Raw genomic sequence first — 15,910 nt, 5'->3', positions numbered from 1 at the left:
ATAGGGAAAAGACTAACACCATGGCAAACAAAATGCAAAGAAAGAGTGACGAAGAGGTAAAATGGAGGGGGGGTGGAGGCCTTGGAGAGAAGGCCAGATGCCCATTATAAAAACCGAGCTACATGAATAAAATGTAAAACTAAATTGTCCGTTGACGCATTGTCACCCAGCACCAAAGGTAGGGTGCTGGGAACGTTGAAAGTCTGCTGCAGAGAGGTTAATTTGGGCAGTCCAACTAGATGTTGATGACAGTCCTAGGGGAGCCACAGTGACACAGAGGTTGATCCTCACAATGGAGGAGCTGACCATGCATTAGCTACGTATGGCCGATTTGGAGCTGGCAAAGGACAACATAGTCCCTGTGTCTCCTTCATGGTGGAAGACCGATCACGAATCAGTCTCCGGCAGGCCAATCTCCAGATCTGGTTTACCAATAGCATGTTTGGCCAGGCGGTCAGCAAGTTCATTGTCCTGTATCCCGACGTGTCCTCGGGTCCAAATGAAGGTCACTGAATGTCCTTTGTTGCCAAGGGCATAAAGAGACTTTTGGTTAGTTATTACCAAAGGATGTCGAGGGAAGCACTGGTTGAGAGCTTGTAGGCTGCTTAAGGAGTCACTACAGATGACGAAGGACTCACCGACGCAGGTGCGGATATGCACAAGAGCACGATAGATGGCTACCAACTCGGCAGTGAAAACACTGCAGCCATCCAGCAAGGAGCGCTGTTCAGTATGTCCAATGTGAACTTCAGCAAAGCCAACAAGGCCGTTTACCATTGATCCATTGGTGTAGACTATTTCTGAGCCCTGGAACTCACCGAGAAGAGAGAAAAATTGCTGACAAAAGGCCTCAGGCGGAACTGAGCCAGCTTCCATGACAAGACTGTTCACTGGGCTCTTTCAGAAAGCTCCCATTGCGAGCCAAACTCCACAATGGTTGACAGGGTCCAGCAGACGCAGTGGGGAAGGCGATGCTGAACCATACACCAGGCTCCCATAGTCAATACAGGACTGTACAAGGACTTCGTATAGCTGCAGCAGTGTAGGAAGATCAGCTCCCCAATCAGTGTGGCTCAGGCATCTAATAATATTAAGATGCTGCTAGCACTTTTCCTTAAGCTGACGAAAGTTGGGGATGCCAACTTTAGTGGGTGTCTAAGACCAGTCCCAAAAACTGGTAAGTCTCCACTACATAAAGGAGTTGGTCATTGAGATAAAGTTCTGGATGGGGTGGACAGTACAATGACGACAGAAGTGCACAACGCAAATCTTTGTGGCCGAAAACTGAAAGCCGTGACAGTCCATGACTGCACTTTCCGTATAGCTCCCTGCAGCCAGTGGTCAGCCACATCAATAGAAGAGGAGCAGAAGGAAATACAAAAGTCATCAGCATATAGGAGGGGAGATACTGAGGACCACACTGCTAATGCAAGTCCATTGACAGCAATTAAAAAGAGTGGGACACTCAGGACAGAGCCCTGCAGGACCCTATTCTCTTGTATTTTGGGTGCAAACTCTGGAAATGTGAAGTGACAAAAAGTTCTGTATAAAAACTGGGAGCGGGCACCAGAGATCCCACTCATGAAGAGTGGAGAGGATATGTCGTCACCAAGTGGTATCATAGGCCTTCCTCAGGTCGAAAAGGACGGCAATAAGGTGTCGCTGGAAAAATTCCAATCGAATGACACACTCCAGGTGGACCATGCTGTTGGTGGAGCGCCTTTGGCGAGAACCGTCCTGCGACAGAGCCAGAAGACCCCAAGACCAAGGAGCCAACACAACTGTGGGTTCACCATACATTCGAGCAGCTTCCACAGAATGTTGGTGAGGATGATAGGATGATAGCTATACACATCTAGTGGGTTCTTCCCAGGCTTTAGCACTGGAATAATGATACTTTCCCGCCATTGCGACAGAAATTGGCAATGAATCCGGATGCAGCTGAAGATGACAAGAAGGTGCTGCAGGTAAGCCGCTGACAGATGTTTAAGCATTTGGGAATGGATGCAGTCTGGGCCACAGGATGTGTCAGAACAGTCAGCAAGGGCACTGAGAAATTCCCACTCACTGAATGCAGCATTACATGGCACAGGGTGGCAGGGAGCGAAAGATAGGTGTTGTTGTTCACCCGCTGTTTGAGGAGATAAGATGTAAGGCAGTAATTCTGAGGCACAGAGGTGTGAGCATAATGCTCGGCAAGATGCTCTGCAATTATGTCTGGATCAGCTGATACAGCTCCTTATGTAGAAATTCTAGGTACACGTGGAGGGGTCTCATAGCCTTAAAGTCATTTGAGCTCAGTCCAAACCTGGGGTGGAGGGATTCATGTGCCAATGGTGGATACGTAGCACTCGCAACCCTCCTGCTTCCATTATTTGATGAGTAGCTGGACCTGGGCATTGAGCCATTTGAAGGCAATGACATTCTCCAGGGATGGGTAGCACTTACGACGTTGGAGAGCCCACCTACAGTCTCTAATGGCCACAGTGATTTCCAGCGACCACCAATGAACTGACTTCCACATGGGGGGGGGGGGGGGGGGGGCGGCAACCTGAGGAACAAAGGATTGCCGATTCGGCTGTGGCAACAATGGTAGTAGTGAGGATGTGAAACACCTCATCGATGTTGCCCTGCAATGAAGATTCAATAGTGGTAGCGGAGGTGAAAGCATCCCAGTCAGCCTCGGGAAGAGCCCATCTAGGCAAGCGTCGAGGTGAGGGACACTGGGGTAGGGGCAGGAAGAGTGGAAAATGGTAACTATCACACAAGTCATCGTGAGCTCTCCAGCTAATAGATGGCAGAAAGTCAGGATTGCAAACCGAGAGATCAATGGCCAAGTTTGTGCCATGTGCCACACTGAGACATGTGGAGGGACCTGTATTTACGAGGCAAAGTTCGAGTTGAGTTAGTAGGTCCTCAAAATCTTTGCCCCTGCCAGTAAACTTGGTTCCACCCCACAAACAGTTACGGGTGTTAAAATCACCCACAAGGAAAAAGGTGGAGGAGGAGTTGCGAAATGAGTGCAGCCAATACATGGGGCAGTGCATCTCTATCTGGAGGGAGATAGATGTTACAGATGGTAATTTCCTGAATTTCCTGTGTAGTCCTCACCCTGACAGCCACAGCTTCTGAAGATGTTTGAAGGGGCACAGATTCACTACACACAGAGGTAAGGACAAAGATACAAACTCCACCTGATGGTCTGTCACAGGAAGGAAGGTAGAGTCCCAAGGAACCCCTTCCACTTGAGAGGAGCCAGAGGAGGCTGTTGCTTCTCCGACTGTGGGGAGGGGACAATGTCCTTGGCTTTTGGGGGATGGGAGGGGGGGGGGGGTGATGCTCCAAAAGTAGAAGCTTCAGAATCAACAGAAGATGTGCCCCCAACCAGCTGGAGGGCCCACTGAAGGAAGTGTAATGAGGGGCATAATGGAGTCATTGATGGCGATGGCGTTCTAGCAGCAGCATAGGTAGATAGCATTTGAACAGGGTTCAACCTTTTTAATTTTAGTTTAGCCTTGCAATAAGACAGCCTGTGCACGGTCTTTTACTCCATAGTTTTCTGCTCCTTTTGGAGTACTGGACGGTCCAGCGAGCAAGGGGAGTGGTGCTCTCCACAGTTGACACAGGTGGAGGAGGTGCACATGGAGTATTAGTTTGCAGAAAATGTTTGCAGTCTCTACATGTGGTGCTGGAACTGCACCAGGAGGACATTTGCCTGAATTTCCAGCATTCAAGGCACTGGATAGGGGGAGGGCCGTAAGGTTTGACATCATAGCAGTATACCTTCCAAATTGGCACATAGCTCGTCGTCGGACTGCAACAGGAAAAAATAAATCCCTGGCCTATGTTGAGGCTTTTATGGGGAGTGACCACAACAGGAATATCACCCAGTTTGTCAAAAGCGAGTAACACCCAGGACTGGGTTGGGGATGCCATCTGAATCAAAACCGATCCACTGTGCACTTTGGGCAGAGCTATCACTTCCCCAAACTTATCCTCCAGATGCTCAAAAAGAGAGACTTTTTACCTGGAAACGCGTTCCCATCAGTTCTGCTGCACACTGAGTATCTAGGTAAATATGAATCTCTGCGTTCTGTAGCCTTATGTTCCTCCCATGGTGTTGCTAGAGTGGGGAACAATTTAGGGTCATACCTGTCAACATTGTAGTCAACCTTCCCTTTCTTAGAGACTGCTTGGGCCACTCAGTACCCAACAAAATATGACTTGGTTCACTTCATTGCACATCATCCACCCTGATGCCACCCACCCCAATCAGGAACTCTCCCCCACAGGTGGCACCCAGCCACAGCAAAGACCACCTAGCATGATGGTTGTTGCCAGGAGTCCTGATGTCCCAAGATGGGCATCTACTCTTTGGCATATGTGGGGAGTTTTCAGCTCTGGCATCAGCAGTGCGATCCCTGTGTTGTCAGGGGCCAAACACCAAATGGGTACACGATGGCCCCACCACAATGGGCTGGCTACCATGCTGGATTTTGGTTCTGAGAAATAAAATTTTGTCTTAGGGCAAAAGAGGGTAATTAACTATGGAGGAGGAGGAGATTACTGTTTAACGTCCCGTCGACAACGAGTTCATTAGAGACGGAGCACAAGCTCGGATTAGGGAAGGATGGGGAAGGAAATCAGCCGTGCCCTTTCTAAGGAACCATCCCGGCATTTGCCTGAAGCGATTTAGGGAAATCACGGAAAACCTAAATCAGGATGGCCGGACGCGGGAGGTAATTAGATATGGATGTAGATAATGTACCCTGTAAGATGACCTTGCCAAGATAACTCGATTGTAGGTGGTGTTGCAGATTCAGGACAATATGAGGTGCAGAAGGTCTAACTGCACACTGGATGTATGGCACACCACGTAAGGCATCCATCCCCAAAAGACCTGCACTTTGGATAATTTTGAAAGAGGTGTAGCTCAAACCCTGAAAGGGGACCAGAAGTCAGTCAGCCAAAAAGTGGGAGATTCCTCCTAATTACCTCTTATAACAGGCAGGAATACCTCGAGCCTATTCTAACCCCCGGAGCCACAGGGGGTGGCTTCCATGGAACCTGTGATAGTAACTGAAGGCACCACGGTAGCTGTGGACTATGAACATTACTACGAAATACTTGCAGCCCTACAAACTACGTCTTCCCGATGGTGATAGTGTCCTCCAGTAGGATAACCTTGCGTGTCACAAGTCCAGACTTATGCTACAATGGCTTGATGGAGTATGACAGTGAACTCTCAATGTCTTTGCCACCAAATTTAACTGATGTGAAAATGATGGGACACTACTGGACATCAGCTATGCACTCACGAATAACAACATCTAATTTACAGAACACAAGTGACCCGTACGTAGACATTTGGTGTCACATAGTTCTGCAAAGTTACCAAGGCCTCAACAGATATATGCCATGCAGAATCATTGCTCTGTATTGCATTCTAAAGGTGGACCAACAGCTAGTAAGTTTGATGGTTGTAGTGTTTAGGCTTATCAGTGGACATACATGCATACAATCAATAAAAACTAAAGTTAGTACAAACTATGCAGACACTGTTTGTCCTAATACAATTTACTATAGATAAGAAATTAAAATCTCTAATGTTACAAAATAATGGCATTTCATATTTTGTAATCATGTAATATATGGAAAAAAAAACAAGCTGCAGCTACATTTGCACAACACTGTTTTTAACATACACAATGACCTTTACTTTGGACAAGTATTGGGAAATTATCCTAATGTACTAAAAATTGTCATTTTCTGAATACTTATGGGAAACTTTTTAAATTAATTTTAACCAGTGTAAAGTTGGAGTTTCATATTTATGGCACTTGTTTGAGACAATACCCTCTATCCTTTCTCAAGTATGACAAGAACTACTAAAGTACAACTACCTATCACAATGGTATTGAGAGAATAATTTCTTTCTCCACAATCTTCAACAGTTTTCCATACTACTGTTGGTATATTTAGTCTGTGAGCTTTAACCACTGATTTCAGTGCTCATTATGAATGTGCGTACAGTTTTCTCAATCCAGTCTGTCTTTTCAAGAATGGTATGATGGTTACAACTGAACTTTCAGTACTTAGCCACTGTAGACAGAAAACTATTTACCATAACGGGTAGTGATCTTCCAATAAAGATGGTCAAACTGTGTGCTAGTGTTAGTGTGATGACTTACAATTACGCATCAGTGATGGTATGGCAAAGTAGTGTTGAAACCCAAATACCAACATGGATCTAGACAAGGTGAGCAGAGCTTCATTCATAAAGCTGTTTAGTAAAACAACAGCAATAGTGCTGCTGCTCTTCGCACATCTTGACGCATTAAACGAATATGGAAAGATGCACTTTCTGCACTGCAGTTAAAGAATGTGATCCAAAAGTTTGAATTAACTGGTAATTTGGGAATTGCTTCAGGAGAGGCTGATGACCAACTGCGCCACAAATTGTTGATGTTAGTGCTGCCATGTCTGGGAATGGTGGATGCAATGTGCAATCTTCAAGCAGTACATGAGCTGTGCCATGACAGTTGAACATTCCAAGGTCCACCATTCGAAAAGTGCTGCGAACAACTGTGAAATGGTATCCCCAGTGCAGTTCCAAGCTACTGAGCAAAATTTGTAACCGGGAGTGTAAACAAGGTATGTAATTCACATAAGCTACCCTCTTTGGAAACTAAAATGGTTTTCTTTCAGTGGTTTATTAATTATTTATATTCCACATGTACTTACAAATATTTCCACAAAGTTTCATTGTCTTAGAATTGCTCATTTTTCATGGTGGCCCTCTCCAGTAGCAAAACTTTAATTACAACCACCCTGTATATGAAGTACAGTCATGAGCAAATACATAATCACTTCCCTTCCCTTCAATGTTTTTGATGGATTTATCAGTGGCCAAAATTTGTTTTGCGTACTCCTTTTAACATTAACATCATTCTTACATCATGTCCCTCCAGTGTTCAATCAACAAAATCTTCACTTTTGACAGCTCCCATTCCTTTCATTTTGAAAACTCTTTTCTTATAGTCAAGGTATCTATGGTGAACAAATATGCTATAGAACAAATTTCTCAACATTTACAATAATACTGTCCATTAAAATAACTACTCTAACCTACTTAAAAAAAAGATCTCACAAGCAGTCTTCCCACTCAGAACAGCACACCTCGTGCTTCTATGCCAATTGGAAGCGTCTCCTTCACTACTCACTACTAACCAAGTTTTTTACATCTCCACAGGTTACAACACCAAGAGTGCAACAGTCAAAGTTGAGTCCTCATACAAGATCATCCCTCCGTATTCCCCTAACTAGTCTGGGTTGCCATGTGTCGCCTTCCTAATGTTTGAATCATCATTGTCGAACATATGACATTACGTACCCATCATTTCCCACCAACAACACTGACTGCTGTAAAAATTGCCTCTCATGGAATGAGAACCATCACCTACTTCAGTAGCATCACTAGCAAAATTTACAATATTAAATGCAGGGTCAAATGCAAAACTGCTTGCATTATTTATCAAGTATTCACCGGACAACATAAAAAATATGAGGGACTTGCTAAGAGCCTTGTAGAACACATTGATGATGAGAAAATGTCCTACATTTGCAGTAGCCAGTTTGTGAGCATGATCTATAGTGCGGCTCACAAGGCTCGAATGCTGGCTATATCACATGGTGCTTTTGGAATCTCTACCCAATACCTTCTCCCCAGAACTCCCAAGAATTTACTTCAATACATCTGCTCATCCCCAAAAATAACAGACTCAACCTACACTCTCTTCACACCTCCCCTACCTGTCCTCATTTTTCATTCCCATTTACTCTCGTCCCTTCTTCCTTAGGATCCACTGCTTCCTAATAACTTTCCTCTATACAATTGTTATATACAGAAATCTAATATGATTAAAGACATTACAAATGGCTTCATCTGTTTAATTCATTGTGATATATTTGTAAGAATTACTGGGAATGAAAAACCAAGTTCAAATTTTCAGCTGGTGCACAAGCACAGTGATTCCTAAATGAGCCTGCTGCTGATATGTAGTTAAAATTATGCAGTCCCTTTTCCTTCATTGAGCTAAATATTTGCACGAACATTTACCTGGGCATGCTTGAGCAATGCCCAGAGCCACAGCTTGATACAGATTCCATGGACTACACCCTTACATCTTTCAGCAACACAGCGCTCCATGTTGGGATATAGTGGTTCACACAATTTTAAATCTATATCTTCTAAACCATTGAATCATTCATACTGAATGTGATGACAATTCTGCTCTTGGCACATAGATTTCTAGACTTGGCACCCATGGATTTCTTTTTATTTGGTTATGTGAAGGATCCTACGTATGTGCCTCCTTCACTAAATAAAGTTCCATTTGTAATTCAGTCTTGTCAGTAACTCCAAAATTGCTTTAGAATGTATGGTATGAAATTAATTATTGCTTAGATCTCTCCAACTGACCTAGGGGAGTCTCTTAGAATACTATAAACTACCAGTATGTAAAATTTCTATGAACTTACGTTTACTTTCTCTGTAATTTTTATCAGTGTGTCGCAGATGCATTAAGTAGTTTTAACTGTTTGTAATCATTATATTCATTTTGAATTGTCTTGCACTTTCATAATAGTTCTCCAACTTATTTTATCTTTTCTTCTTGTATATTCATCATTACTTCTCCCCCCCTCATAATTATCTTTGAGGTGAAGTTGACACAGATTACTGATTTACTAATTTTGGCCTTCTAACCCCTCTGAAGCTGACTCAGTTTTTGCCTTTTTCTTCCTCATCTCTCATAGGTCTTTCTTGCCTTGAGTTCCAAGTCACATGCCCTGTCACTTTCTTTGGAAATAAGGTCTTATGGGACCAAACTGCTGATCATCGATCCCAAAGCCTACGCGCCAAGTTAATCTAACTTAAAAAACCAACCACACACACACACACACACACACACACACACACACACACACACACACACACACCTGAGGAAGTACCCGAATCTCCAATGGGGGCAGCTGCATGGATCATGACAAGGTGCCTCAGACTGCGCAGCTACCTCACATGGCCCCTACCCCTGTTTCTTATGAAACATGTCTCACCACCACCTGGTGTGCGTGCACATGCGAAGGGTGAGGGGGGGGGGCACTTTTAGAAAGCCAGTCACATAAAATATCCACAGAATCTACATCATAAAAATGCAACAGACAAGTATTTTATTTTTTTAGAAATACTGTGAAACCTTACCTGCAAATTCTGCAAAATGGTTTCCAATATCGAAGGCTTGATAGTTGTAGCTGGAATACTCATAATCTATGAAGGTAACAGAGTTCTTTTCAGCATTATAGATGACATTTCCAAGCAATAAATCATTGTGACAAAACACAATTGGACTGTTCAGACGTGTCAACTGTAACTTTAAATTTTCAAATTCTTCTTCCAATTTCTTCTTTGGAGGAATGAGCTCTTCAAATCTGGAATGATGTACAAGTCCTCTTCAGTCACAGATTTCTGACAATAAAAGTGAAACACATGTTAACACTTCAGATTACCTACTGACACTGTAATGTTTATTGAGTGTTGAGACATTTATGATAGCTGGCTTTACAATAGGAGTTTGCACATTACATAAACAATAACTTTCTTTGATGCACTTCTTTTAACCTGTGACAGTATCGGGTGATTATTATTAATTTAAATAATGAGAGTGATCAGGTATCATAAAACTGTGAGATTTATAGCAGTTTAATACTAAGAGCAGCAAACCATCATTTCAAATAACATGCCATTTTTCCTTGTCATTCTTAACTGACAGAACATAAATAATGAATGAATCAGTGGAGCGCTGCTGTTTTTGAAATTTTCTAGCAAATTAAAACTATGTGCCAGACCGATAGCTGTATCCAGAACCCTGCCTTTGGATGGTATTTTTTACTGACTAGGCTACCCAGGCACAGCTTGTGACCTAGCTTCGCAGTTTCACTTTTATCACTAACACTCTTCCATTTCCTCTTAATCTTGTTGGACAGGCACTCCTTCAAGAAACAGAACTGGAAAGAAATTCCTTACCCACAGTCTTGCATATTGTTTTCAGAATGAATCTATCATTACAGTTGGGTGGGTACTGTTTTCAAACTGGAAGAAAGGCATGCTACCTAACAAGGTAAGCACGGCAATCTATCCTTTTCGTAATATTGATGTTATTCCATCCTCAACTTTCCACTGTTTGTACTTCTGCATGTCCATACATATGAGTAAGTAAGAATATAACCTTTTCCACATGAATAATTTCTCTTTAATGAGCAAACAATGTTGGCAGCAAAACAAAAATAATTCTGAGTCTATGTTACAAGAATATATTGCCAATGTGGTGTCCAACCATCAACCTTCTTTGTAATACAATTACTGTAATCAGAATGCCAAAATGCCTGCTTATCATTTCTTGAGACAGGAACAACCACAGATAAAGAAGTAAAGAAAATGCACATTGAAATTTGACAATATAAAAATAATTAGTTCACCAGATGGAAAGAAATTGAAGACTTTTTAAAAACTTAGTTGTTGCATGATGTGATGCCTAGTGCCATCACAAACCGCTATTTTTTGTGTGGATACTATGATGTGATAACCCAGTTTTCCATCATGACAAAAATTCTCGCCCTGCATGCATATGTTTAGAAGGCAGCTGCATGTCGAAAATTTATGCAGTGTTGTGTAAATATCCTAATGCCAGCTAATAAGAAACCTCTCAAGTTAAAAACATGACTAACTGATCATCATAAAATATGGCCTGTTTGAGTATTACTGTTTTCAAAAGACAAATGCTCCTCTATAAGCCTGTGGGGAAATTTAGTTGCACAATAGTTTTTGTATTTTCAGTAATCTGTAAATACTTCTTAAATAATGTTATACGAAGTATGTGTACCAGCTGTTCACTGAACCCATTAAATGTGACATTCAACTGTTCCCCAAGAACAACTACACTAATGATATGACACATTTGGTGTTTCTTCACCCTCAGAATACTCTCAAACACAGTCACTGAACAGGTAATTGATGTAGGGACCTACTTTCTTCACTGAAATCATACTTTTCTCTTTTAATGAGATTTCACACCATCTCATAATTAGCTTTAGCGTTTAAGTATTCACACTATGATTTTCACTTAATTATATTTTTAGTCTTTTAGCGTTTCCCCATACTTCTACAGGGTGAATTCAAACACCAACAAAATTTTGTAGGTTGTTCAGGGATATTGTTGGCATATTTTTGTACAAGGTGGTCTCCAGAGACTTATTACATAATAACAATTTGATCCGAAGAAGAGAAACACGTTTCATTACAGGTTTACTTAGCAATTGTGAAAACGTCACTGTGATTCTCAGCGAACTCCAGTAGGAGATGCTAAGAGAGGCATTCTGCATCACAGTATGGCCTACGGTTCAAGTTCAGAGAGTGTACATTCTTAGAAGAGTAACCCAGTAAATTGCTTCTTCTTGCGTATATCTCATGGAAAGACCATGAAGATAAAATTATAGAGATTCAAACCCACACAGAAGCTTACCAGCAATTTTCCTTCCCATAAACCATTCACTATTAAAAGGAAACGGGTGAAGCGACACTGGTACGTAAAGTATCCTCCACCACATACCGTAATGGCGCTTGCAGAGTATACAACGTCGGTGCAGAAGTAATTGCATCATCTTTTTTGCTTGTAAATATGTGAGCAGATCACAAACTGCTATTTTTTGTGTGGATACTATGCAGGTGTCTTGAGTATTCACAATAATAGGTGGCTCTACGATTTTTGGTAGCAGCACAAAGTGCACTGCGAAATCAATTGTGCATCATGATAGATGGAAGTAACCCAGGTTGAACAGCATGCACACATCATAACAGCCATTCTCTGAGGGACACATGCAAAAGAGTATCAGAGTGAATTGATGGAAGCCCTTGGTAATAAAGCCCTCCAATACCATGCAGTAGCACGGGAGACAGTACAGTTTCAGCAATAATGTAAGGCAACCAGTCATCAGCAATGCTTGGGATGACCTGTCAGAGTGAGGGCCAACATGATTGACTAATTGAGAGGGGTTATGAGACCAAATGGCGAGGTTATCAATCCTGTGATTCTGAATTGAATCACAGAAGAAAGAGGGTCTGCTAAAAGTGGACGGATCCAGTCAGGGGGGTCAAATTATAAAATAATGAACATTAAACACACACAGTAAAGGCACAAAAGGTGAGACCAAACCTAAAAACTGGAAAAAAGGGGGGGGGGGGGGGGGGCAGTCATGGGATCACAGACCACAACCACCCACCTCTGCTCCAAGACTATAGTAGAACCTTATATCTGGAAATAAAAACCACTTTCACGGAGGAAACTGAGGACCAGTTCAACCATCCACGGATCATCTGATAATGTTAACACGAAGGGCTGAAAGAAGGAGTCATACCACCAACATGTGAGAAATCGTCAGTTTGGCTCCACAACCACACTGTGGGGTGGGTCGTTACATAGGAGGAAACAATGGGTGAGCCAAGTATGATCAATGTGTAAACGGTATAGAACAGTGAACTACTCCTGAGAGGAGTAGAAGGAAGAGTGCCAAACTGCAGCAGACTCCTTGAGTGTGCGGAGTTTATTACTAGGAGCAGTAGCGCTCCCGATGGCATTCCACTTTTGGGTAAAGAGAGATTTGACATAGATCCGCGTATCCGCAGCTGGAATCATGAACGGAATTTGGGGGGGGGGGGGTAAGTAACTGTTTCTTTAGCCAAACGGTCAGCCAGGTAATTCCTGCTCACATGACTTGGGACCCAGAGAAAGACAACTGAACAGACAGCACGCTCAAGGGTGGAGAGAAGGTCATGGATAGCAAAGACCAAAGGGTGACAAGAGTAGCATCTGTCGATAGCCTGCAGGCTGCTCATGGAGTCTGAACAAATTAAAACACTGTGGATGGAGGCCTGAGAAACAAAAAGGAGGGCCCTATGAATGGCTAGAAGCTCTGCTATAAACATCCTACATGATCCTGGCAATAAATGGTGTCTGAAGCCAGTAGGAGAAGTGAAAGCGTATCCCAACTTATCGATTGTCTTAGAACCATCAGTATAAAAGATGGTAGCACCCTGGAACTCTGCAAGGATGGCACATACAAGACACCGGAAAACCACAGGAGTGACAGACCTTAGGATCCTGGAGTAGATTGCTCCTTATCCGTGGTCTATGCACCATCCACGGGGGAGGGGGGGGGGGGGGTTATCAAAAATAAGGTCCAAGAAATGGGACTGTGCTACAACATCATGGAGCTGGTTGCCTGAAAGTTCTGGATTGGGAGGCACTATGGGTCCACGACAAAAATGCATAACCCACATTTTGGAGGGAGAAAGCTGGAAGTCACTGGCAGTGGCCCACACAGAGGCCATCAGATGGCACCTTTGCCACCTTGGAGCTGGTGCTCAGCAGACGCTACCAAGTGGGAGCTGCACCAGATGCAAAAATTGTCAACATACAATGCTGGGGTAACCAGAGCCCCAACATAGATCACAAGCGCATTGATGGCAATGAGGAAGAGTGTGACACTTGGCACAGGATCCTGTGGGATACCATTCTCCTGAATCTGAAGGGCAGTGAGTGAAGTGCCAAGTGAGGTGCCAACTCTAATTCGGAAGAGCCGGTGGGAGAAAAACTCATGGATAAAAATTGGAAGGGGACCACAGAAGCCCGTGTCATGGAGGGTAACTAAAATGTGATGGTGCTAAAAAAGTGCTACATAGCAGATGGTTTGCATGTTCTACTAAATCACTTGCAAACTCCAGGGAAGAAGACATCAATAAACCAAGAAGTGTGATATGAACAATGACAAATATTTGCACCATTAAGCTAGCCCAAAACTGTTGCAGCTTGTCATCCTTATTCTGAATACGGGCACAGGGACAGTTGGCATCCACACTGGTCCCTATATGATCTATTAGGGACACATCTGGGGATCGTACTGGCCACAGGAGTATCTCATGCAAACAGACCAAAGACATACGTGTCATGTGGACGAGCATGATTCTGTCTAAAAATGTCAGCACAATATTGTGGCACGAGAGGTAGCACATGAGGGGACAGGATGTCTGAATTACTGTTGTGCTATCAGACTTACCTCAGTTCATACCAGCAGTGACCTTAAGTCTTACCAGATGACACTCCACACCATAATGTCACAAGTAACATTGCGCCTCCAAAATACATTGAAAGTGTGGGAACTTTCCCAGGTCACTGGCATACTCATAATGGTCATCTAGGGTAGTGTGAGCCAAGAGTCATAGCTGAAGACAACGTGATGCCACTTGTCAGCAGTCTACACTTCCGAGTCACACCACCACTCCAAAAGCAGTTGCGAGTAGTGGTGTTAATGGCACCGTATGCAGGGGGGCAGTAATTCCACAGTCTGGCAGTCACTAGTCTCCGACCAATGGTGGCGTATGGCACAGAAGACTGAAGGTTAGTTTTTAATATCCAGTTGATGAAGATGCCATTAGAGACAGAGCACAAGCTCTGTTTTAATGAATGATGGTGAAGGAAGTTGGCTGTGTCCTTTCAAAGGAACCATGCCAGCAATTTAGGGAAATATAAGACACACTAAATCAGGATGGTCAGATGTAGATTTAAGCCATCAAATGTATGTCCAGTGAGCTAACCACTGTGCCAACTCACTTAGTAGATGATACAGAATGTTGAAGGCATTCCATACTTGTTCTCAGATGGCAGGCACAGATGTGACGGGTTTACGATGTGCCTGGTGCACAGAACAGCTATCCTACCTCATAGTGGTCAACTGGAATCTTGACGATGAGTATGCTTGCCTCACATTCTCATGCAGTTCAACATTGAGCCAATGTCACATCCAAGTTCCCAGCAAATCTAGACATTGTATGATTTGACGAAACAACCAAATGGGGACCCACAATGACGCCCTTTTCAAACACATTTAGATGGTGGCAATTTTGTCTCATGCAAGTATGTGCCATCTGCATCTCCTGAAAGTATCTCAGTTCAAGCAACACTAATGCACTCTAGTGGCTGATGTATCTGTCACAGGGAATTGAAGCTAATTATATACGTACCTGTCGTTGGTGCGTATGTGTACAAAATTACTTTTATATGTCTGACCATCTCTCACGAGTGCTTCACATGTTTATCAGGCAGTGCATATAGACAAAATGGACAGTGTACAATATCTGTAGATGTCAGTAAGTTTATAACCACATACTGTCCTATATTTGAACAAATTAAGGTCTAAAAAATTCTGCATAATGTTTGTAGGTACATACACAATCCATACATATTATAAAAATGTATAGACGTATGTTCCACATCTCCTAACCACTGGACCAATTTCAACCAAACCTGGTACACATATCATTACAACCAAGTGACAACTGCTGTGATTATAAGAACCACTTACCTATCACAGGTCAGGAGATACGGTGTCAAACACTGAGTTGCATGAATAACTGCCACACTGTGCACAATGATTAAATTTATTACTTTTTTGCTATTAACACTACTTGCAATGCATGTCCCAGACAGTATTTACATATGCCACTGAATGTACCTACACAAATATGTCATTGTATGACACACAGTTCGAGACACATGACATCACAAAACACTGAGATGTGTGGAAGAATGAAGTTTTAATACTGTTGTTCTTTACTACTACGACCCAGCTACAGTTGAGTTAACTTAAGGAAATTCCTGACACCTGGCAACACTTTTGACAGCGTGCAATAGTAAAGTGCAAATGGCTGTAGGTGAAAACAATAGCCATTTACCAAGTTACAAAGAGGCAGTGCCTTAGAGACATTTACAAAATCGCATTGTAGATACGTAAAACAGGT

The 15,910-nt window shown here is 42.9% G+C and overlaps 1 protein-coding gene across 3 annotated transcripts in view; it reads right to left on the bottom strand.

Moving 5' to 3' along the window:
* LOC124622559 (ethanolamine kinase 1) overlaps nucleotides 1-15,910 on the bottom strand; it is a 147,055-nt gene that overhangs the window by 12,623 nt on the left and 118,522 nt on the right. For all 3 annotated transcript variants that reach the window (XM_047148295.1, XM_047148294.1, XM_047148296.1), the window contains one exon: nucleotides 9,263-9,489. In XM_047148295.1, coding sequence (XP_047004251.1) covers nucleotides 9,263-9,489 — 227 coding nt within the window. The remainder of the gene's footprint in view (nucleotides 1-9,262; nucleotides 9,490-15,910) is intronic.

This window comes from Schistocerca americana, chromosome 7 (assembly GCF_021461395.2).
Source record: "Schistocerca americana isolate TAMUIC-IGC-003095 chromosome 7, iqSchAmer2.1, whole genome shotgun sequence".
Lineage (NCBI taxonomy): Eukaryota > Metazoa > Arthropoda > Insecta > Orthoptera > Acrididae > Schistocerca > Schistocerca americana.
This window is presented reverse-complemented; position numbering and strand designations above follow the sequence as displayed.